The 17470-nt window shown below is 37.3% G+C and overlaps 2 protein-coding genes across 3 annotated transcripts in view; both read right to left on the reverse strand.

Moving 5' to 3' along the window:
- Positions 1-4684, reverse strand: part of LOC127164723 (gastrula zinc finger protein XlCGF8.2DB) — a 12310-nt gene extending 7626 nt beyond the window's left edge. The window contains exons 1-2 of one of the 2 annotated variants that reach the window (XM_051108759.1): positions 4422-4684; positions 278-2637 (exon numbers count right to left, since the gene is read on the reverse strand). In XM_051108759.1, the coding sequence (XP_050964716.1) occupies positions 1010-2637; positions 4422-4521 (1728 nt within the window). In that variant the 5' untranslated portion in view covers positions 4522-4684 and the 3' untranslated portion in view covers positions 278-1009. Of the gene's footprint in view, positions 1-277; positions 2638-4421 lie in introns of those variants that run through there. The other variant, XM_051108774.1, reaches the window with a different exon arrangement.
- Positions 4685-4958: 274 nt separating this feature from the next.
- LOC127164746 (gastrula zinc finger protein XlCGF7.1-like) lies at positions 4959-9083 on the reverse strand. The gene is made up of 2 exons (XM_051108793.1): positions 8818-9083; positions 4959-8352 (listed from the first exon to the last, which is right to left on the reverse strand). Exons 1-2 carry the CDS (start codon positions 8966-8968, stop codon positions 7529-7531), a joined length of 975 nt encoding a protein of 324 aa, XP_050964750.1. The 5' UTR covers positions 8969-9083; the 3' UTR covers positions 4959-7528.
- Between the last annotated feature and the right edge of the window lie 8387 nt (positions 9084-17470).

The following is a 17470-nucleotide window of genomic DNA, read 5'->3' on the forward strand; positions in this document are numbered from 1 at the left end:
CATGCTAGTCATTGCTAACCCCCCATGCATCTTTCTGTCGATTGATAATCTGACCAATTCTATCTATCTATCTATCTATCTATCTATCTATCTATCTGACAGACTACATTCAAACTTTCAAACTTCTAAATATTTCAGACTGAAAACCATCCAAACTTAAAACTTCTTAAACTATTTAAACTTTTCAAACTTTTCAAACTTTCAAACTTTTCAAACTTTTCAAACTTTTCAAACTTTTTCAAACTTTTTCAACTTTTTCAAACTTTCTGGTCTTTGACATTCAAAATTATTCAAATGTATTGTCAAGTTAACTCTTCTGTAGCAGGAGAAGAGCATGAGCCAGGAAATAAAGTGATTAGAAATGAGCAATTTATTGAATAACCATAGATATGTGTTGGTCAAAGCTCTGACTGTATGTAAACAGAAACATATACATGTTCTTATAACAAGAATGTTCTGCTTTACAGTGTATGTGGTCATAAAAACACTTCTTATCTTGAGCATGCAGAAATGAATGAAGTTATTCTTTCTATCTGATACAGTTCCGCTATTATTCAAATGTAAAGGGATAGTTCACCCAAAAATTAAAATTTGCCGTTTGCCCAGGCTGTGGATTAAAGGTAATAATGTTGGAAAAAATGTTCATTTTCTTGCACAGACCAATCATTTCACTTCATAAGACCTCAGTGTATCATAAGGAGCCACGGGATTTGATGCTCAAATACTGGCAGCCATAGACATGCAGTATATGAATCGCCAAGGGCAATGGAAAAACAGTCAGCTACATCTTGCATGGCTTGAGGGTGAGTAAATTAACAGCAAAATTTCATTTTTGGGTGAGCTACCCCTTTAAATGTTATTGTTTGTACATTAAATTATACATGATTAGAAAAACATTATTATTGTTAACAAATAAGGTATAAAGATCATACAAAATATGTGGAATAACTGTGCAAATATACAAATAAGGGTATACACCACAGCTCATTATTACGAACAATAGAAACACTTACTCATTAAGAGTAGGAGTGTTAACATGGCATCCTAACCAAATTGTCCCATTGACTACATCAGTCTCCTCCGATAGCTGGTGGGTGTCTTGGTACGCTATGACTGCCATCACTTCATCTGGATTGATGCTGTACACGGGTGACAGCAGAGGAGATTCCCCAACTCTGTCGAAATGCATCTCTCCAGCATGAATTCTCATGTGACGTTTAAGGTGTACGTGTTGCGTGAAGCTCCTTCCGCACTGAGGGCAGGTGAAAGGTTTCTCACCAGTGTGAATTCTCATGTGATTCTCAAGGTTTTGTCTCACTGTGAAACTCTTTCCACACTCGGAACAGGTGAAAGCCGTCGCTTCATTGTGAAGTTTCATGTGACTCTCAAGACTTTGTTTCACAGTGAAACTTTTTCCACATTCACAGCAGATGAAGGGCTTCAGCCCAGTGTGAACTCTCATGTGACTCTCAAGATTTTGCTTTATTCTAAAACTCTTTCCACACACAAAGCAGGTGAAAGGCTTCTCTTCAGTGTGAATTTTCATGTGTCTCTCAAGGTTGGTTTTCATCGTGAAACTGTTCCCACATAGAGGGCAGATGTAAAGCTTCTCTTCAGTGTGAATCTTCATGTGCCTCTCAAGCTTTTGCTTCATTGTGAAACTCTTTCCACACTCGGAGCAGGTGAAAGGTTTTTCTCCAGTGTGAGTGGTCATGTGGCTCTCGAGGCTTTGTTTGACTGTGAATCTCTTTCCACACTGAGGGCAGGAGAAAGGCTTCACTCCAGTGTGAACTCTCATGTGACTCTCAAGGTTCTGTTTTACAGTGCAACTCTTTCCACACTCAGAGCAGGTGTAAGGTCTCTCTCCGGTGTGAATTCTCATGTGACTCTCAAGGCTTTGCCTCACTGTAAAGCTCTTTCCACATTCAGGGCAAATGAAAGGCTTCTCTCCAGTGTGAGTCCACATGTGACGTTTAAGACTTTGTTGTTGTGTGAAGCTCATCCCACAGATAGAGCATGTGAAAGGTTTCTCTCCAATATGAATGCTCATGTGACTTTTAAGACACTGTTTTGCTGTGAAACCCTTTCCACACTGAGGACAGATGAACGGTGTCTCACCAGTGTGAACTCTCATGTGACTCTCAAGGCTTGCTTTGACTTTGTAACTCTTTCCACATTGAGGGCAGGTGAAAGGCTTCTCGCCAGTGTGAGTTTTTATGTGACGTTTAAGGTATCCTTGTTGCGTGAAGCTCACTCCACACTGAGGACAGGTAAAAGGTTTCTCTCCAGTGTGAATTCTCATGTGACTTTTAAGGCTTTGTTTTGACGTGAAACTCTTATCGCATTGAGGGCAGATAAAAGGTTTCTCTCCAGTGTGACTTCTCATGTGAATGTTAAGCTGACCTTGTTGCGTGAAACTCTTTCCACACTGAGGGCAGGTGAAAGGTTTCTCTCCAGTGTGAATTCTTAAATGAGCCTCAAACTTTTGTTTCACTGTAAAACTCTTTCCACATTGAGGGCAAATGAAAAGTTTCTCTTCAGTGTGAATGCTCATGTGCTCCTCAAGACTTGCTTGCTCAAAGAAAAGCATCCCACATTCATGGCAAGTGACAGAATCTTCTTTCAGTTCATTCTGATCTAAAATAAACATTAAAATACCAATGTCAAAATCAGTTCAAGCCTATGTAAGTTGAAAAGCAGAATGCAACAGAGATCTTCATACTAAAGGTTAAATCTGTCATTCTCACGTTCTTGCCAATAGCATTTTCTGCTATAAGATACTGTTAGGTCCTATTTATACCCAGTACCCAAATCCAACTTACTTCTCTTTGTCAAAATAGGTGTAAACAGGATGCAAAATTCAAATCACATTCATGGGTTGTCAGGAATGCAAGTGGTCACATTAGCTACGTTTACACGGTCGGGGCAAAAGCGAGTGTAATGGAAGCATGAGCTGTGTGGGTAAAACCTCACTCCCCTGATCTCAAGAGGTTCCTTAGTGACTGACGCTAGAAGCTGTGGTCTTAAGCACCCACCTCCCATGCTGGAAACGCTGGTTCAAATCCCGCTCAGAGAGAGAGTGAGGGGAGTAGAACCCAAAGAGGCTGAATTGGTGCCATGACCCGGATGGGAGTGAGGTTAAGGGGATGAGTGTAACGGAGGCAAGCTGGCAAGTTCTGTCCTGGAAAACCTCACTCCCCTGATCTCAAGAGGTGCACTAGTGACTGACGCTAGAGGCTGTGGTCTTAAGGGCCCACCACCCACCACACACCACCCACCACACACCACCCACCACACATGCTGGAAACGCTAGTTCAAATCCCCAAAAGGGTTTCATTGGTGTCGTGACCCAGATGGGAGTAAGCTGGTAAGTGCTGTGCGGGTAAACCTCATTCCTCTGATCTCAAGAGGCGCATTAGCGACTAGATGCTAGAGGCACTAGAGGCTGTGGTCTTTAGCATCCTCGTTAGCATGCTGCTTGAACATGTTTAAAGACTGTTTGAAAAACATATATGATTATAATTGAGTATTTTTTTGGCTTCCCATCTCTTTGTTTATATCGAACTTATGTATTCGCACATGTCATAAATTACATACACTCTGGTTAATTTTCATAACTTTTTCTGTCCATGAGCTACCTCTGTTGTTCTGGCTGAAACAGTAAAGTGAGACGAGGTCGCTTAAACATGCTCAGATCGGATAACTGCATGGAAAATTAATATAAAAATATAAATAACAAGAAGACTAACAATATGCAGTACATGTGCTCTATAAACCAGTCTGTTTCATAATTCAGACAATACATTAAAATAATATGGCAAGAGACACCAATTTGCAATATCAAGCAGCAAAATCAGCTGTTTTGTACAGCTAAAAATAGCTGGACGTGGATGAAACTGGAAGCAAGACACATTTGCAGTGGAAAGAGCATGTACATGTATTTTTTTTAAAAAGACTTATTCAAAAGCAGTAAATAAAATGACTACTATATCCATTTTACCATTCAAATGGAATGCTTTTTTAAACAATTATGTTAAGTTACTTTACTTTGTGTTATAGTCATTAAATTAATCACTGATTTATAAGCTGATTGTGCAGTCATGTAAAATATATATAATGAACATTTTCCAGCTTGCAAAATGTTTTGTTCTGGAAGGCTGTCAATGAAGAAATATACTTTTGTTATTTGTTTTTGTAGTGTAGTTATGTCTTTTCATTTTATTAAAAAGAACGAATGGCCATTTATTAAAAAAATAGTTGCTTCTACCAATCTGCAACTGTTGCTGTCATTTGAACATCTGGAATAACCACCTTTCTAAGCTTTTAAATCATTTGACACGTGCCTTTATTGGTCACCATCAGCAATTAACAGATTCATTTAAAATATCTGATTCTATGTAATTGACAAATAACCAACTTACACTCTCTTTCATTCGTCTGCTCTTGTCTAGGTGACGACTGGCAGGTTTTTGTCTTCACATCTGGTGCCTGTGTGGTCTGGTTGCTTTCATGCTGCTCCATCTTTATCGACCAAGTTTATTTCGCAGAATATCCGTTAGTCAGTTTTAATTCATTCTATTTTCTAATAGACGTTCTACAACCGGAACCGGTTTGGTTTCAAATACAAGCAGCATTAATGCAGCGATGGGCGCTTTCAAAACACTGGTTCATGAAGATCCGAAACGTCAATGATTCTTTTGTTTCGAATCAGTGGTTCGGAGCACGTATCAAACTAGCCAGGTCACGTGATATCAGCAACCGAGGCTTCGTTACGTCATAAGTTGAACATTTTAATGTTTCTCCACTAGGAGCCGGTGAGCACAGTGTTATCTGGTGAACTCCGTGTTATTTAATGTAATGTTAAGTCAGGCTTTGTAAGTCATAAAGAGAATAAAATAACCAAGAAATTTGATAGAATTTATATATTTGCAGTTAAATATTTTAAATTGTAGTAGCAATTGTTTATTTCTCGTTGTTCTAAAAGATAAAAGAATGTATTAAAAACAGAAATACATGAAACAAAATACACAACACAGACAACAAAGTTGACATTTTATCACTTCACTTTATGAACAAATCAATTCCAACACAGAATATTTAGCGGAAATACCTTATTTTAAAAAAGGGGGCAAATGACAAAGTTCCCCTGCATCAAAAATGGTAAGTGACAGAACATAAGTTATTTTGATTTATTATTATATTATTTTATGACATGTGAATATATCTAGTTTTAAACTGCTTAAAGTTACTGACAAAACCTTTAGAGAATGATTTCAGTGCTCAATACTTTCTTGAAAGTTGTAAAGAATAAAAAGTTTGATGTTTGCATGGGCGGACTAACCACTTACATTTTAGACGCTTTTTAATTAGTCACAACCAACAATTACCATATTCTAACTTATTTCTTTGTAAGTGACAAACACATCATACACTTTCTTTGTAAAATTAGGTATATATAATATATATTTCTTTTATTCTCCCACACTTCACCAGGTGACGACAGGCAGGTTTGCATCTGCACATCTGGTGTCTCTGTGGTCTGTTTTTATGCTGCTCCATCTTTATCACCAGGAAATGTTCGATCCCATTTCTTTCACAGATCAGTCATTTTGCCCACTCTATCCACTAACAAAGATTATGCAACCAAAAATGATATTTGAAAAAAGCTATTTAAAAACACACAGAAGGTTAACAAATCTTTGCTTTAAATCAGTGGTTCGGAGCGCGAATCAACCTGGCCAAGACAAGTCACGTGACTTCAGCAAACGAGGCTTCGCTACGTCATAGACGGGTTCGAATCTTTTAGAAATTTCGACGATTCACCGCTAGGGGGAGTTGATCTGTTTAATTACATGATCCAGTATCTAATATGGTTGTAACCAATTTTGGTTCAGTTTTAATGTGCAAAATAACAATACATTTGTTGTTTTGTGCAAAATAACAATGTATTTACGGGGGAGTATGTATGTATTTTTCTCTGTGTAGAACTCTAGTCTCATTCAGAGGGAGTTTTCTCTCATTGAAGAACATAAAATGACAGTTGATGCTTCAATTTAATTATGAAAATTAATCTGAAAAAGTTTAATTTTGCCCCTTTATGTTCAAAGTTGTTATATTATTTAGGGACATTAGTAAATGTATTTGTGAAACAGGTTAATTTAGACTTAAACACAGTGCCTTTCTGTTTTGCAGTAGTTTAGTAAAAGGAAAATCTGATGAAAATTTCACTTCTTTCTCATTTCTGGTAGCAGACTCTGGTTATTTTTGTAGCGGTTTTGTAGTTGTCTAGTCACCTCTTATGTCAAGCGGAAAATGCAGGGGCAGAAAAAGAGGCAGGAAATGAGGTGATATGAAATGAACAGTTCAAGAAAGTTTCTAGAATAACCTCAGATATACATCTAAGAGCTCTAAATGTGTTTCATTGCACAACGTAGGAATACACATCATTAGAAAAACACAGCGAAATAAATATTAAGGAACGCTATATACAATGTATAGGGATATATAAAATGTATATATAAGTGAAGAAATATACAAATAATAGGGCAAAAAAAAAAACAACACTGCTATTTAACTGACTGTTTCTGTTAGGGCTATACAAGTTTTTAAATGAAACATCAAGATTATGACTGCAGTTGCTGCAAGTAAACTAACTGTAAAAACTCTCAGTTCCATTTAGTCTTAAAGAGCAGGTCATATGGTATTTTAAAGTGTCCTAATACTGTGCTGGAGTCCCCTACAACATGTTTAAAAGCATCTAAGGTCAGAAAACATTGTAATTTTCTCACAGTAGAGTCATTTCTCAATTATTCTGAGCTCAAGGTCTGTAAACTCCTCCCTTCCATAAGCCCACTCAGCTCTGACTGGTCAGCTGGCCAAGTCTGTTGTGGTTGGTCTTTCCGTATACAATGCGTGTTGGAAATGAAACGTCCATTACCATAATTAATGTTTTGCTCCAGGTTTTTTTAAAAATTATTCACTCGAGCCCGAGTCCGAGGATGATACAGACGCAATCGCTCAACTGGAAACTCAAGCGCAAGCACAACTTGATCAGGACGTTGCTCTGCGATAAGTTTAAACTTTGTATGTGGTACAAATTGTATTGCTGTGGTATTGTGGAAAAAATTAATTTTAACCACTGATTCTTCACATTATCATCTTTCGGCAATGAAAACAAAGCAAACTTACTTTCACAGCGCAGAACACTGTCTTCTTGACATGATGTAAACACACTAACTAGCGGAAGTTTGTGAACAGCTCAGACTGTGCGAATTTTGTTCGAATGATGCGTATCATAACAGGCAGAAGATCTGAAAATATGTTGACTCGTTCTGAGTCAGCTCTTTCTTTTGAGAGTTTGAGAGACAATATCTTTATTTATCATGCACTTTCTGATTAGCAACTTTGCAGAATGTTTACACTGAAGGATAGCTATGTTATAAACTGCAAAGAAGATACTTTTCGAAAACCCATATGACCTGCTCTTTAATGTGTCAAATGGCCTAATCAGTTAAACAGATTGGCTATATCACACTCCCTCAATAGCTGGTGGGTTTTCTGGTCTGTGGAAAGGTCTCCTTCCAGTGTGAATTCTCATGTGTCTCGTAAGGCGCTCTTTCATGGTGAAACTCTTTTCACACTCGGAGCAGGTGTAAGGCTTCTCTCCAGTGTGAATTCTTATGTGTCTCTCAAGGTTTTGTCTCATTCTGCAACTCTTTCCACACTGAGGGCAAATGAACGGCTTTTCTCCAGTGTGAATTGTCATGTGACGCTGAAGGTTTTGTCTCAGTCTGCAGCTCTTTCCACACTCAGGGCAGACATACGGCCTTTCATCAGTGTGAATTTTCATGTGAACGTTAAGATTTTGTTTGTCTCCGAAACTGTTTCCACACTCAGGGCAGACGTAGGGTTTCTCTCCAGTGTGAGTTCTCATGTGTTTCTCAAGGGTTTGTTTAAAAGCAAAACTCCTTCCACACTCAGAGCAGTCGAAAAGTTTCTCTCCAGTGTGAACTTTCATGTGTTGTTGAAGACTCTTGTTCACAGTGAAACTCTTTCCACAATCAGAACAGGTAAAGGGTTTTTCTCCAGTGTGATTTCTCATATGATATTTAAGGTTTTTTTTCACTGCAAAACCTTTTCCACACTCGGAGCAGGTGAAAGGTTTCTCTCCGGTGTGAATTCTCATGTGCTGTGTAAGGATCTTTCTCAGTTTAAAACTCTTTCCACATTCAGAACAGGTGAAAGCTTTCTCTTCAGACTGACTTCTCACGTGCTGCTTATGGTTTGCTTCTGGAATGAAAGGCATCCCATAATGATGGCGAATGACAGAATCTTCTTTCAGTTCATTCTGATCTAAAATAAACATTAAAAGATCTCAATAATGAATTTAAGGGCAATAAAATAGTATTACGGTAATGTTGTTCTTCTTGATGCTAGTTTGATTTTTATTTTATTTTAGTTGATTATTTTTTTAAATAATTAGCAGGACAATGTTAGTTGATCTGGGGCGAATCTTAAATCACCCTAAAGATGATTTAGCAATTTTTGTGTTTTTCTGTTGTTACACACTGCAGAAAAATTAACAAGCTCAGAAACAGACTCTGGAGACACTATTATTATCATTATTATACACTCATGCAATGATATATTCAGAAACATGTGCTCCCGTTATAATCATGTTTATGTTTTGACAAATCATCTGAAGTAACCGCTTCTACATCATTTGACATAAGTGATTTTTCCGTAACGTTAGTCACGACCAACAAATAGCCTAACCGAATTAACAGATACTTTGTAAGCCGCAAATAACCAACTTACCCTGTCTTTTATTCTCCCGCCTTTGTCTAGGTGAGGACTGGCAGGTTTTCGTTTGCACATCTGGCATGGTATGGCTGTTTTCATGCTGTTCTATCTTTATAACCAGGGAATTCTCCATTCCGGTTATTTCGAAGATCGCTCCATCAGCCATGTTTGATTCACTGTTTCCGTATTAGAGACTCAACACCTAAATCTTGATTTAAAACAGGGAAATCTATAATGTAATAGTGGGCAAATTCACATCGCTTCTTCATGAAGCTTCGAAGCTATGAATCTTTTGTTTTGAATCAGGGGTTCGGAGCGTGTAGCAAACCGGCCAATCACGTGGTGTCAGCAAACGAGGCTTCGTTACGTCATACTATGCTTCGAATCTTTTTGGAATTCAAATTGTTCGCCGCAAGAGGGCAATGCATAAATAAACAAGGTTTAAATGATCTGGGTTCAGTTTTAGAACCCAGAGTTTTAGGTTCGTGTGTGTATAATGGACAAATGGAGAATAATAATTGTCCCCAAAACTCACACAAAAAAGCACTACAAAACTAATAAAAGAATAAAAATAAACATGCACTTAACGATGAATGCTATGGGTTTTGTAGACTGCATTTAATAGATCACACTGACATTTGGAATTGATTTGTAGAAGTGTCATTTAACACACGTTTGGTCTTCTTTGCATTTACATGATTTGGCCAGCAGATGTCGCAAGTGTAAGGCGTTTCGAGCGGTTCAAAAGGATTTATTAGAAGAGTCTAAGCTTTGTTTAGCTCCGCACTAATTTAATGGATAACAGCTTTCTCTATTCAAATTTACTGTGACCAGTTACAATCTGCAAAGTAATGGGAGAGTATATTATGGTATCTTAAGTGCTTGAAAGCTAGTTTGTGGAGAACATAGACCTACTATATAGTTGCAAAGAAAATGTGTGCATTGTCACAATGCTAATGAACCCTGGTGAAAAAAACAGCATATGCTGGTAGGTATGTTTTGATGCTGGGATGCTGGTTAGGTATGTTTTGGTGCTGGTTCGAGCTGGTCCTTTGCTGGTTTATGCTGGTCCTTGACCAGCAACATGACCAGCTTAAACCAGCATCAAAACATACCTACCAGCATATGCTGTTTTTTTCACCAGGGAATCAGGCTTATACATGTCAATAGTTTACAACAAAGCGTAACCAAGCATCTTTACGTTTTTATTTTTGTCTATACGTTTCTATGAAAGGATGAGTGTCTATGTAAATAATAAAAAAAGACAGAACAATCTTATAGCAGATGAAATCTGCTACTATATCTGTACAATTAATCCTGAGCTTTAGCTGTAGCACATATGGGGATGAAAACACACACCTATAGCTCTTTGTGCTCTTTTCTTTTTTTTTAATTGCTCTTGAATGAGAATGAAATGAAATGAGATCTGGAGAAGATGAAAGCATGCTGATGCTGAAATTCATCTTATCTTGAAGGACCCTAGTATAGTAAGAAAGAGTGGAGCAGGAGCAAAAGCACAAAGACTATATTGTTTTGGAGTATGTGTGTGGGCTGAGGTTATATCCTCTATTTCTTTGTTTTACAAACACAGACATACACCCATTTCACATTTATTGTTTATATAAATACGATAACAACAGACTATCTCCAACTCTGAAATAAATTCTTGGAATTATTTGAAATGAATTTCGGCATCATTTTTTAGTATTTACTTAAATCACATTGGGGCCATGTCTAGAATGTGGTTTATTCTTAATGATTTTTCTTCTTAGGCCATTTTTGAAAATTTAATTCCCATTGGGATAATAAAACATACTCACACAAACACTGAGTTAATTGTCAGTGTAAGGTATTAGCTAAATGTTGCTCAGCTCATGTTCATTTACTCACTGTGTGACTCAGCACTGTTGTCAAAAATGACAATCACTTGCTGCACAACAAATAACAGCAAGAACTCTAATGTGCCAACCTACATGCAGAGCTGTTAAATATTTTAATTTCCTTTCACAAATACGTGCTTGATCATTAACTTCAGTTAATGCGGCATCTTATGTCAACTAGATTTTTACAGTTTCTGTGAGTGGTAACAGCACAGCTTTTCTCATCACACTGTGCAATTTCTGAGAAGGATATAATTGCAGCCTGGAGATCTCCAAAAGGGGGCGTGGTTTCCTCCCATTGACAGACACGCATACGCAAAATTTCCCCCCAATCCACTTCACAGTTTCTGGTATGTTAGTGTTTTGGGGGTTACCGCTGTGATGAAGTGTAGAGCATGTGGTTGGGTTAAGGACCTGCTAACCCTGCTAACATGAGTTAGAACTGTTTTTTTTAAATAAAATATCTATTGGGCATGCAATGGGTGTAATAAAGCTGTTTTATGGCTAATGCCTAATAAGTTGGTTAAAGCCTAAAGTTAAGCAAATCCAAGGTATCATTTTTTGAGTATGGAAGTATTTCTCCCTAGTTATTTGTTCTCCAGTTAAATGTTTAGTTTGAGTTCAACAAGCATAAAATAATCACTTCATAAATGTATCAAATTCATTTAAACTATATTTGATCAAATTACATTTTATTGCATGATCTTGTTTTTTATGAGCTGGGGTTACACACATTTATTGGATTTATTTGAGTTATTTTATAGCTTTATTTTATCTCGAGATAAAACATCAACATTATGACTTTAAAAGGAGATTGTAGCTGCGACTGACATAAAAGGTCATTATTATAAGATTTTAAAAAATGACTTTTTAGTATGTCATAATTTTGATATTTTATCTAATAATTATGACTAAATATGGCATAATTTTGACCTGAAAGATCTCCTGTTTCCACAGAGATCTGCACTGCTTACACTGGATTTAATCTGCTTAAAGGACTAAGTATGGTGTCCTTGGTAATTAGCGTCAATGCAATCACTGATTATCTCATTAACAAGCTTGTAAAGCAGCAGCAGATTATATAATTACAGCTTAAACACTTTCAAAACCTTTTTCATAGAATCAGCAGGGTTACATGTATATACATCTATGTATATGAGACATGCATGAAACAGCACATTCTGTCTGTGACTATGCTGAGTCTTTCAGCCCAGGAATCACGGGGACTGCATGATCCTGATTGGTCAGTTCAACATGTGTGTATGAATTATTCATTTTTGATGAGCTTGGTTGTAAGTGCAGAATAGAATGTGCAGTGAGAAACGAAGGAGTGTGAGAGAGATAAAAAAGAGGCATGGTGAGTGGGTGGATGGATGAATGGAGCTCTGAAGGTTATGTTGAGCTTAGTACGGATCCCTCTGTTCTCTGTTTGATGCAGTCACAGAAAAGTTTTCTATCTATCTATCTGACTTTTTGAGTGCAGAAATCTCACCTTTCTTACCCGTTTCATTTATGTATGACTGACAAATATACGTTTATTTTAAAACAGTATAATTCAAATGGAAATTTTTAAATGCAATTCAAATGCCTAAATCTTAAATTTGCTTATTATGAAGAAAGTTACACACGTTTGCACACAGACTTTCCTCTTTCTTTAAACACAGTTTTTGGACTTTTCTATGTTCCTTCCCTTAAGAGCCTCCAAGTGGATGTTTATTCTGATTGACAAGATGGTCCGATGCTTCATACAGACTTTCTCATCAAAGTCAATACTGTGACTGCTGGGGTCTCAGTGACACACGAGGCCTCTGTGTGTGTGTGTGTGTGTGTGTGTGTGTGTGTTTTCTAGACTGCTCACTTCACTTCAAAACCTCTCATTCTGGCCTCTTTTCCCCCTCTCGACTTCAAAGCCATCATTCATATTTCTGTCTGGCTTTATTTCTGTTACCGCCAGGTTAGGAAATATCTGCAGTGTATAGAATGTATGCTCTGCACCATATGCAAAATTAATGTATGCATGGAATACCCAGGAAACCCCCTGCTTTTGAAAAATTGTGCATTGACTAATTTAATTTTTATAATAACAGCTGTGATTTTAATGCGGTTTGATTGGCCTTCCAAGAGTTAAACTATTCTTTGGCAAGAAATGCAAAACAACTGGCAGTTTTTTGAATGTCTGCAAGTTATTTTCCTTATCATAAGCATCATTCACAAAATAAAGCCTTATCATAAACCCCTGAGATAAGAAATCAAATTTCACAGGGATGTAGACCGGAAAGATTTAACACAACACTGCCATCTTACACACAAACACACACGTGTGTGTGTTTATTGTCATATCATGGTCACTTTAATATTGAGTATTATATTACATTAATATAGCTCTCAAACAAACAAACCTACTTTTCATTAAAATGTTTTTTATGCTTGTTATATTTTACCCCACTGTTAAAATATGTTATATCATGGTTGGCATTTTCCTTTCCTTTCATTTGTTTATATAGTAAGCTAATAATATTTTATATGAAACCCAATCCTTACGCAAACATGTCTGCATTTTACATGTTCATTCATTCGGTCGTTTTTATTTAGTCTCCCAGCTCAGCTGTGAGGTGTGGCTGGGGGATTTGAGACCACCTGCTGTAAAACAGGTTTGGATCAAAAGGTGTCTGAGGAAAATCACTAAACACAAGGACACATATTCATAAACACTCACTCAGAAGAACAATACAACAGACAGACACACACAGATGACAGACGTATTGACTGAGGGCCACAGAAAGCTTTGGAGGACGATGCAGATTCACACGCATATGTAAGAAGTGTCACAGCCTTCATAAAACACTGCATTTTACTAAACACGAAACATCATGAAATAACATTGATGATAATTATTTGACAGTAACTACATACCAATGATAAACAATTTGGTAGGAAAAACTGTAAATAAGAGAAAAGACAAAATAATGTATTTTGAGGAACACTGTGATCCAAACAACACTGGACCCTACTTCTTTTGTGTTTCAGAGAATAAGGAAATTGTACAGGTTTGGAGCAACATGAGGGTAAGTGTTGGCAGAAGTGTATATGGGTGAATAATCCCTTTTAATGAACTAAATAAAATATATACAAAACAAATAAGATTTCTTCAGCAAGATAAAACATGTGTCTATTTTTCATATAGAAATAAATATATGGTATATAAAACATTTTAAAACACCAATGTGTCTTTCATTGGGACGGCAAACAAACCGAACATTTAGGATGGATTATTAGTTCTGCTTTAATTTATTTTTTGATTGTGTTTGTTCAGTTCAATTTTCCCTCTGTTTATCATAGATGATTGTTTTCCTTGTCTTATTACCTGTTCAAATTTAGTTTTATTTTACAAGGAATTCCACTTCTATGTTTTACAGGATAAGTTAAATATGTGACTACATAAGACTAAGCGAAAAGTTGACTACTTGAACCGCTAGTCGGCGCTATCGGCATTCTTCGACGAGTTGAGAGTGAATTAAACATAAACACAGCTTACAACGGCGATCATAAACAATCATACTCGCTGTAAGTACACTGTTTTTCATGTTTCCCGAGCCTGGACCCTGTTTACGCTGTAGATGACTGCGATTATACCGACCGGAAACAACAGCCGTTGCAGCCATGTTGTCTGTTTTAATTTAAACCAGTTAGGACTGACGTGTGTAAACGTTTCACTAATATTCACACGATCGCTTGAAGCTTATACTCTAATACTGAGGCTTAATTAATGCGAATATAACTCCACAGAACGAGTTTTTGCATTCCAATGAGACCCTTTCCAATGGTCTTTATGTAAACATGCGCTAGAACCGTTGTTTTCGTTCGTTGCGGTACGTTCGCGCGTAGCATTTCTCAACCTAAAAAACCGCGTTTTTTGGTGAATGGCGTTTTTCTTTTGCGATAATGAAATGCAAATATGCCATTCAATAAGTGTTTATGACTATGCGGGGAACCCTAATAGTTGAAGACACTGTGCTAGTCATTAAACCTCAACAGTGTACAAGATCACAATGCGCAATTTTTGGTCAATCCAGGTTCAGAGGTCAGTGATCAGTTTTCTGTTGTATTTTATTCTGTTGTATCGTTATTTAAAAATTTTCTGGAAATATTGACTGAAACATTTCCACATGTGACCCTGGATCACAAATAGGGCTGTAACGATAATCGCACGATGTCGTGAGGCGCGTTTAGTCAATGAAGCCGGTACTTTGATTAGTAGTAAAGCTCCATCACGTGCGTTCAGCTGGAGCGGCAAGTAATACACAGAGCCGTACATCACTGACAAGCTACGCCAAAATCGCGATTCGATTTTGCGCGCGATTTTGGCGTAGCTTGTCAGTGATGTACGGCTCTGTGTATTACCGGCTTCATTGACTAAACGCGCCTCACGACATCGTGCGATTATCGTTACAGCCCTATCACATATGGTTTCACCCCATATGTAAAAGCACTTGACAAAATATCACTGGCCAGCAGTGGCGGCTACTGGTCTGTCAAATAGGGGAAGCTCATTTTCGGCCTACATCATAAAATTGTCTATTTATTTATTCACAAGAATGTGCCTTATTGTCATAAGTAAGTCACAATGCAAACAATCGTAAAAAAAAAAAGCTTTAGTTTTATTATGCAAAATATGATGTATTTTTTCTTTTAGTCAGATGCTACTATATAGTATAAATATTTTGCAATTTAAATAAGGTTATTATGGAGATTTATTTATTTATTTATTTATAAAGTATTTTAATAGAAATATAAGGTTTCATTATGTTATGTTAAAATTTTTCAAGATTACTATATATATATATATATATATATATATATATATATATATATATATATATATATATTTATTTATATTAATTTATAGTCATCCTCCATGTTAATATTTAATGTAGTAATCTATATATATATATTGATTACTACATTAAATATTAACATGAATGAATGATCTAAAAAAAAATATTAAACTCTGTAAAAGTGAAACAAGGAATGTGGTGTATAATTGTGTGAAATGTATGATGAAAATCAAGCAATTTCGCCAAGCAAATATAAAGAAATAGGTTGCAGCAGTTTTTATTTCGACTGAACTTGAGAAATCCGCGATGGGACTGAGCGCGAATAGCTTCAGCGATTCCGTATAGTACAAAATCGCTGTCAGTCAAAAGGAGATGCAATCTTTCGACAGACCCTCCAATCATCACGCAGAAGCTCGGAGTCCAGGCCAGCCCACTCCTCATTTGCTCCTCATTCACCCCCAGAGACGCTGAGCGTCCGTGGGCGGGACATAATCGCAGCGTTTATCCAATGACCGTCTAGTTTCAAAGCACTGAAAAAAAACGTTCAAAGCAGCCGCATTGAAGTCAATGGACGCTGGGCTTCAACGGGGAAATGCACTGTGACGCTACGGGAATGTATGAGAAGAAAATCAAGTCAGCCGACCTGCTATATCTAACTGATTCTGAACGAACTCGTCTTTGAGATGAACGTTTTCTAACGCATTTTTAGTCAATAAAATGTTAATACAATAGTACATAATTTGACCATTAATTTTGTGACATTATAGGGGAAGCTGAGCTTCCCTTGCAGTCTTAAAGAAATCGCCACTGCTGGCCAGAGACCTCCAAAGCTAGCAGAACAAATTCAGCACAGTCCAGTGAGCATGTCATAAACATGCGATCATGAGAACCATTAGCTGTGTGACACATGTGCTTCTGCATGTCATAAATCCATCCTCACTTCTGATAATGCCGTGGACTGATAGTAGTAGTGAATGACTGTGATTTGTATTGTAGACACACAAATAAACAGTTTGCCCTGCTGTTGTAAACAGCATATGAATGTTATCAGTGCCCCTCTGAGAGTCGCTCTGTTTGCCTTGAAACGTGTGAATACATTCTAACTGGTTCACTATTTTGTTTTTCTTCAGTGCTAAAAATAATCGTGACCTGTCATGTACTGTCTCATGACCTCGCCGTGGGTTTCCATGCTCTCGGAGGTGTAATGGATTAACTGGATTCCCCAATGATGGGCTTCATGGCATTTGCCGGAACCAGAGCTACTGAAACATGGGAATGACGCGCGCAACGATAGTATGAGTGTTAAGGGGCATGTAGGAAGAGATTGTGGGAAGACATGAGTGGTTACAGAATAATAAAAATCAGTATAATTCCCAGCAGTCAGAATCTGTGAAAGTACAAGACATGGAAAAGGTGTTTGGATCACATGCTAACAACTAGGCTAAGGCACTGACTTTTTGACTTAAAGAACACCAAATTAAAAGCTAAAAATTTCTAAAGTATATTAGATTGTATGTCTTTTCATTTTGAACAGTGACATTATATCCTGTTCATCGTAGCAAAACACTGTTAACATGTTGGTATTGAAGTCAGAAGAAAATGAAAGTCGTATCATTCCACGACGGGGTAAACACATCCTCCCCTTTGTTGCCATCTCAACGACCATCAAAATCATCTTTTCGCTCTGCTGAAAATTTCATCACTATTTCTCATTCCGTGTCACTCCAGAAGCTCTGTCAGAACTGAAGCGTATCCTCCATCTCTGCCAAGAAAGAGAGAGGCAGAGGGAGATCATACCCTTCTGACCATCTTATCTGAGGTACCTGCTGGCTGACACTCACTCCTCTTTTCCATTATTTTCTTTTCCAATTCTACACCCTTTTTCACGGTAGTTGGTACGCTACAGGCCTCTGGCAGCAGATGTTAATGTTGGGCAGATAGCAGGGTCACTTT

This window comes from Labeo rohita, chromosome 1 (genome assembly GCF_022985175.1).
Source record: "Labeo rohita strain BAU-BD-2019 chromosome 1, IGBB_LRoh.1.0, whole genome shotgun sequence".
Classification (NCBI taxonomy): Eukaryota; Metazoa; Chordata; class Actinopteri; order Cypriniformes; family Cyprinidae; genus Labeo; species Labeo rohita.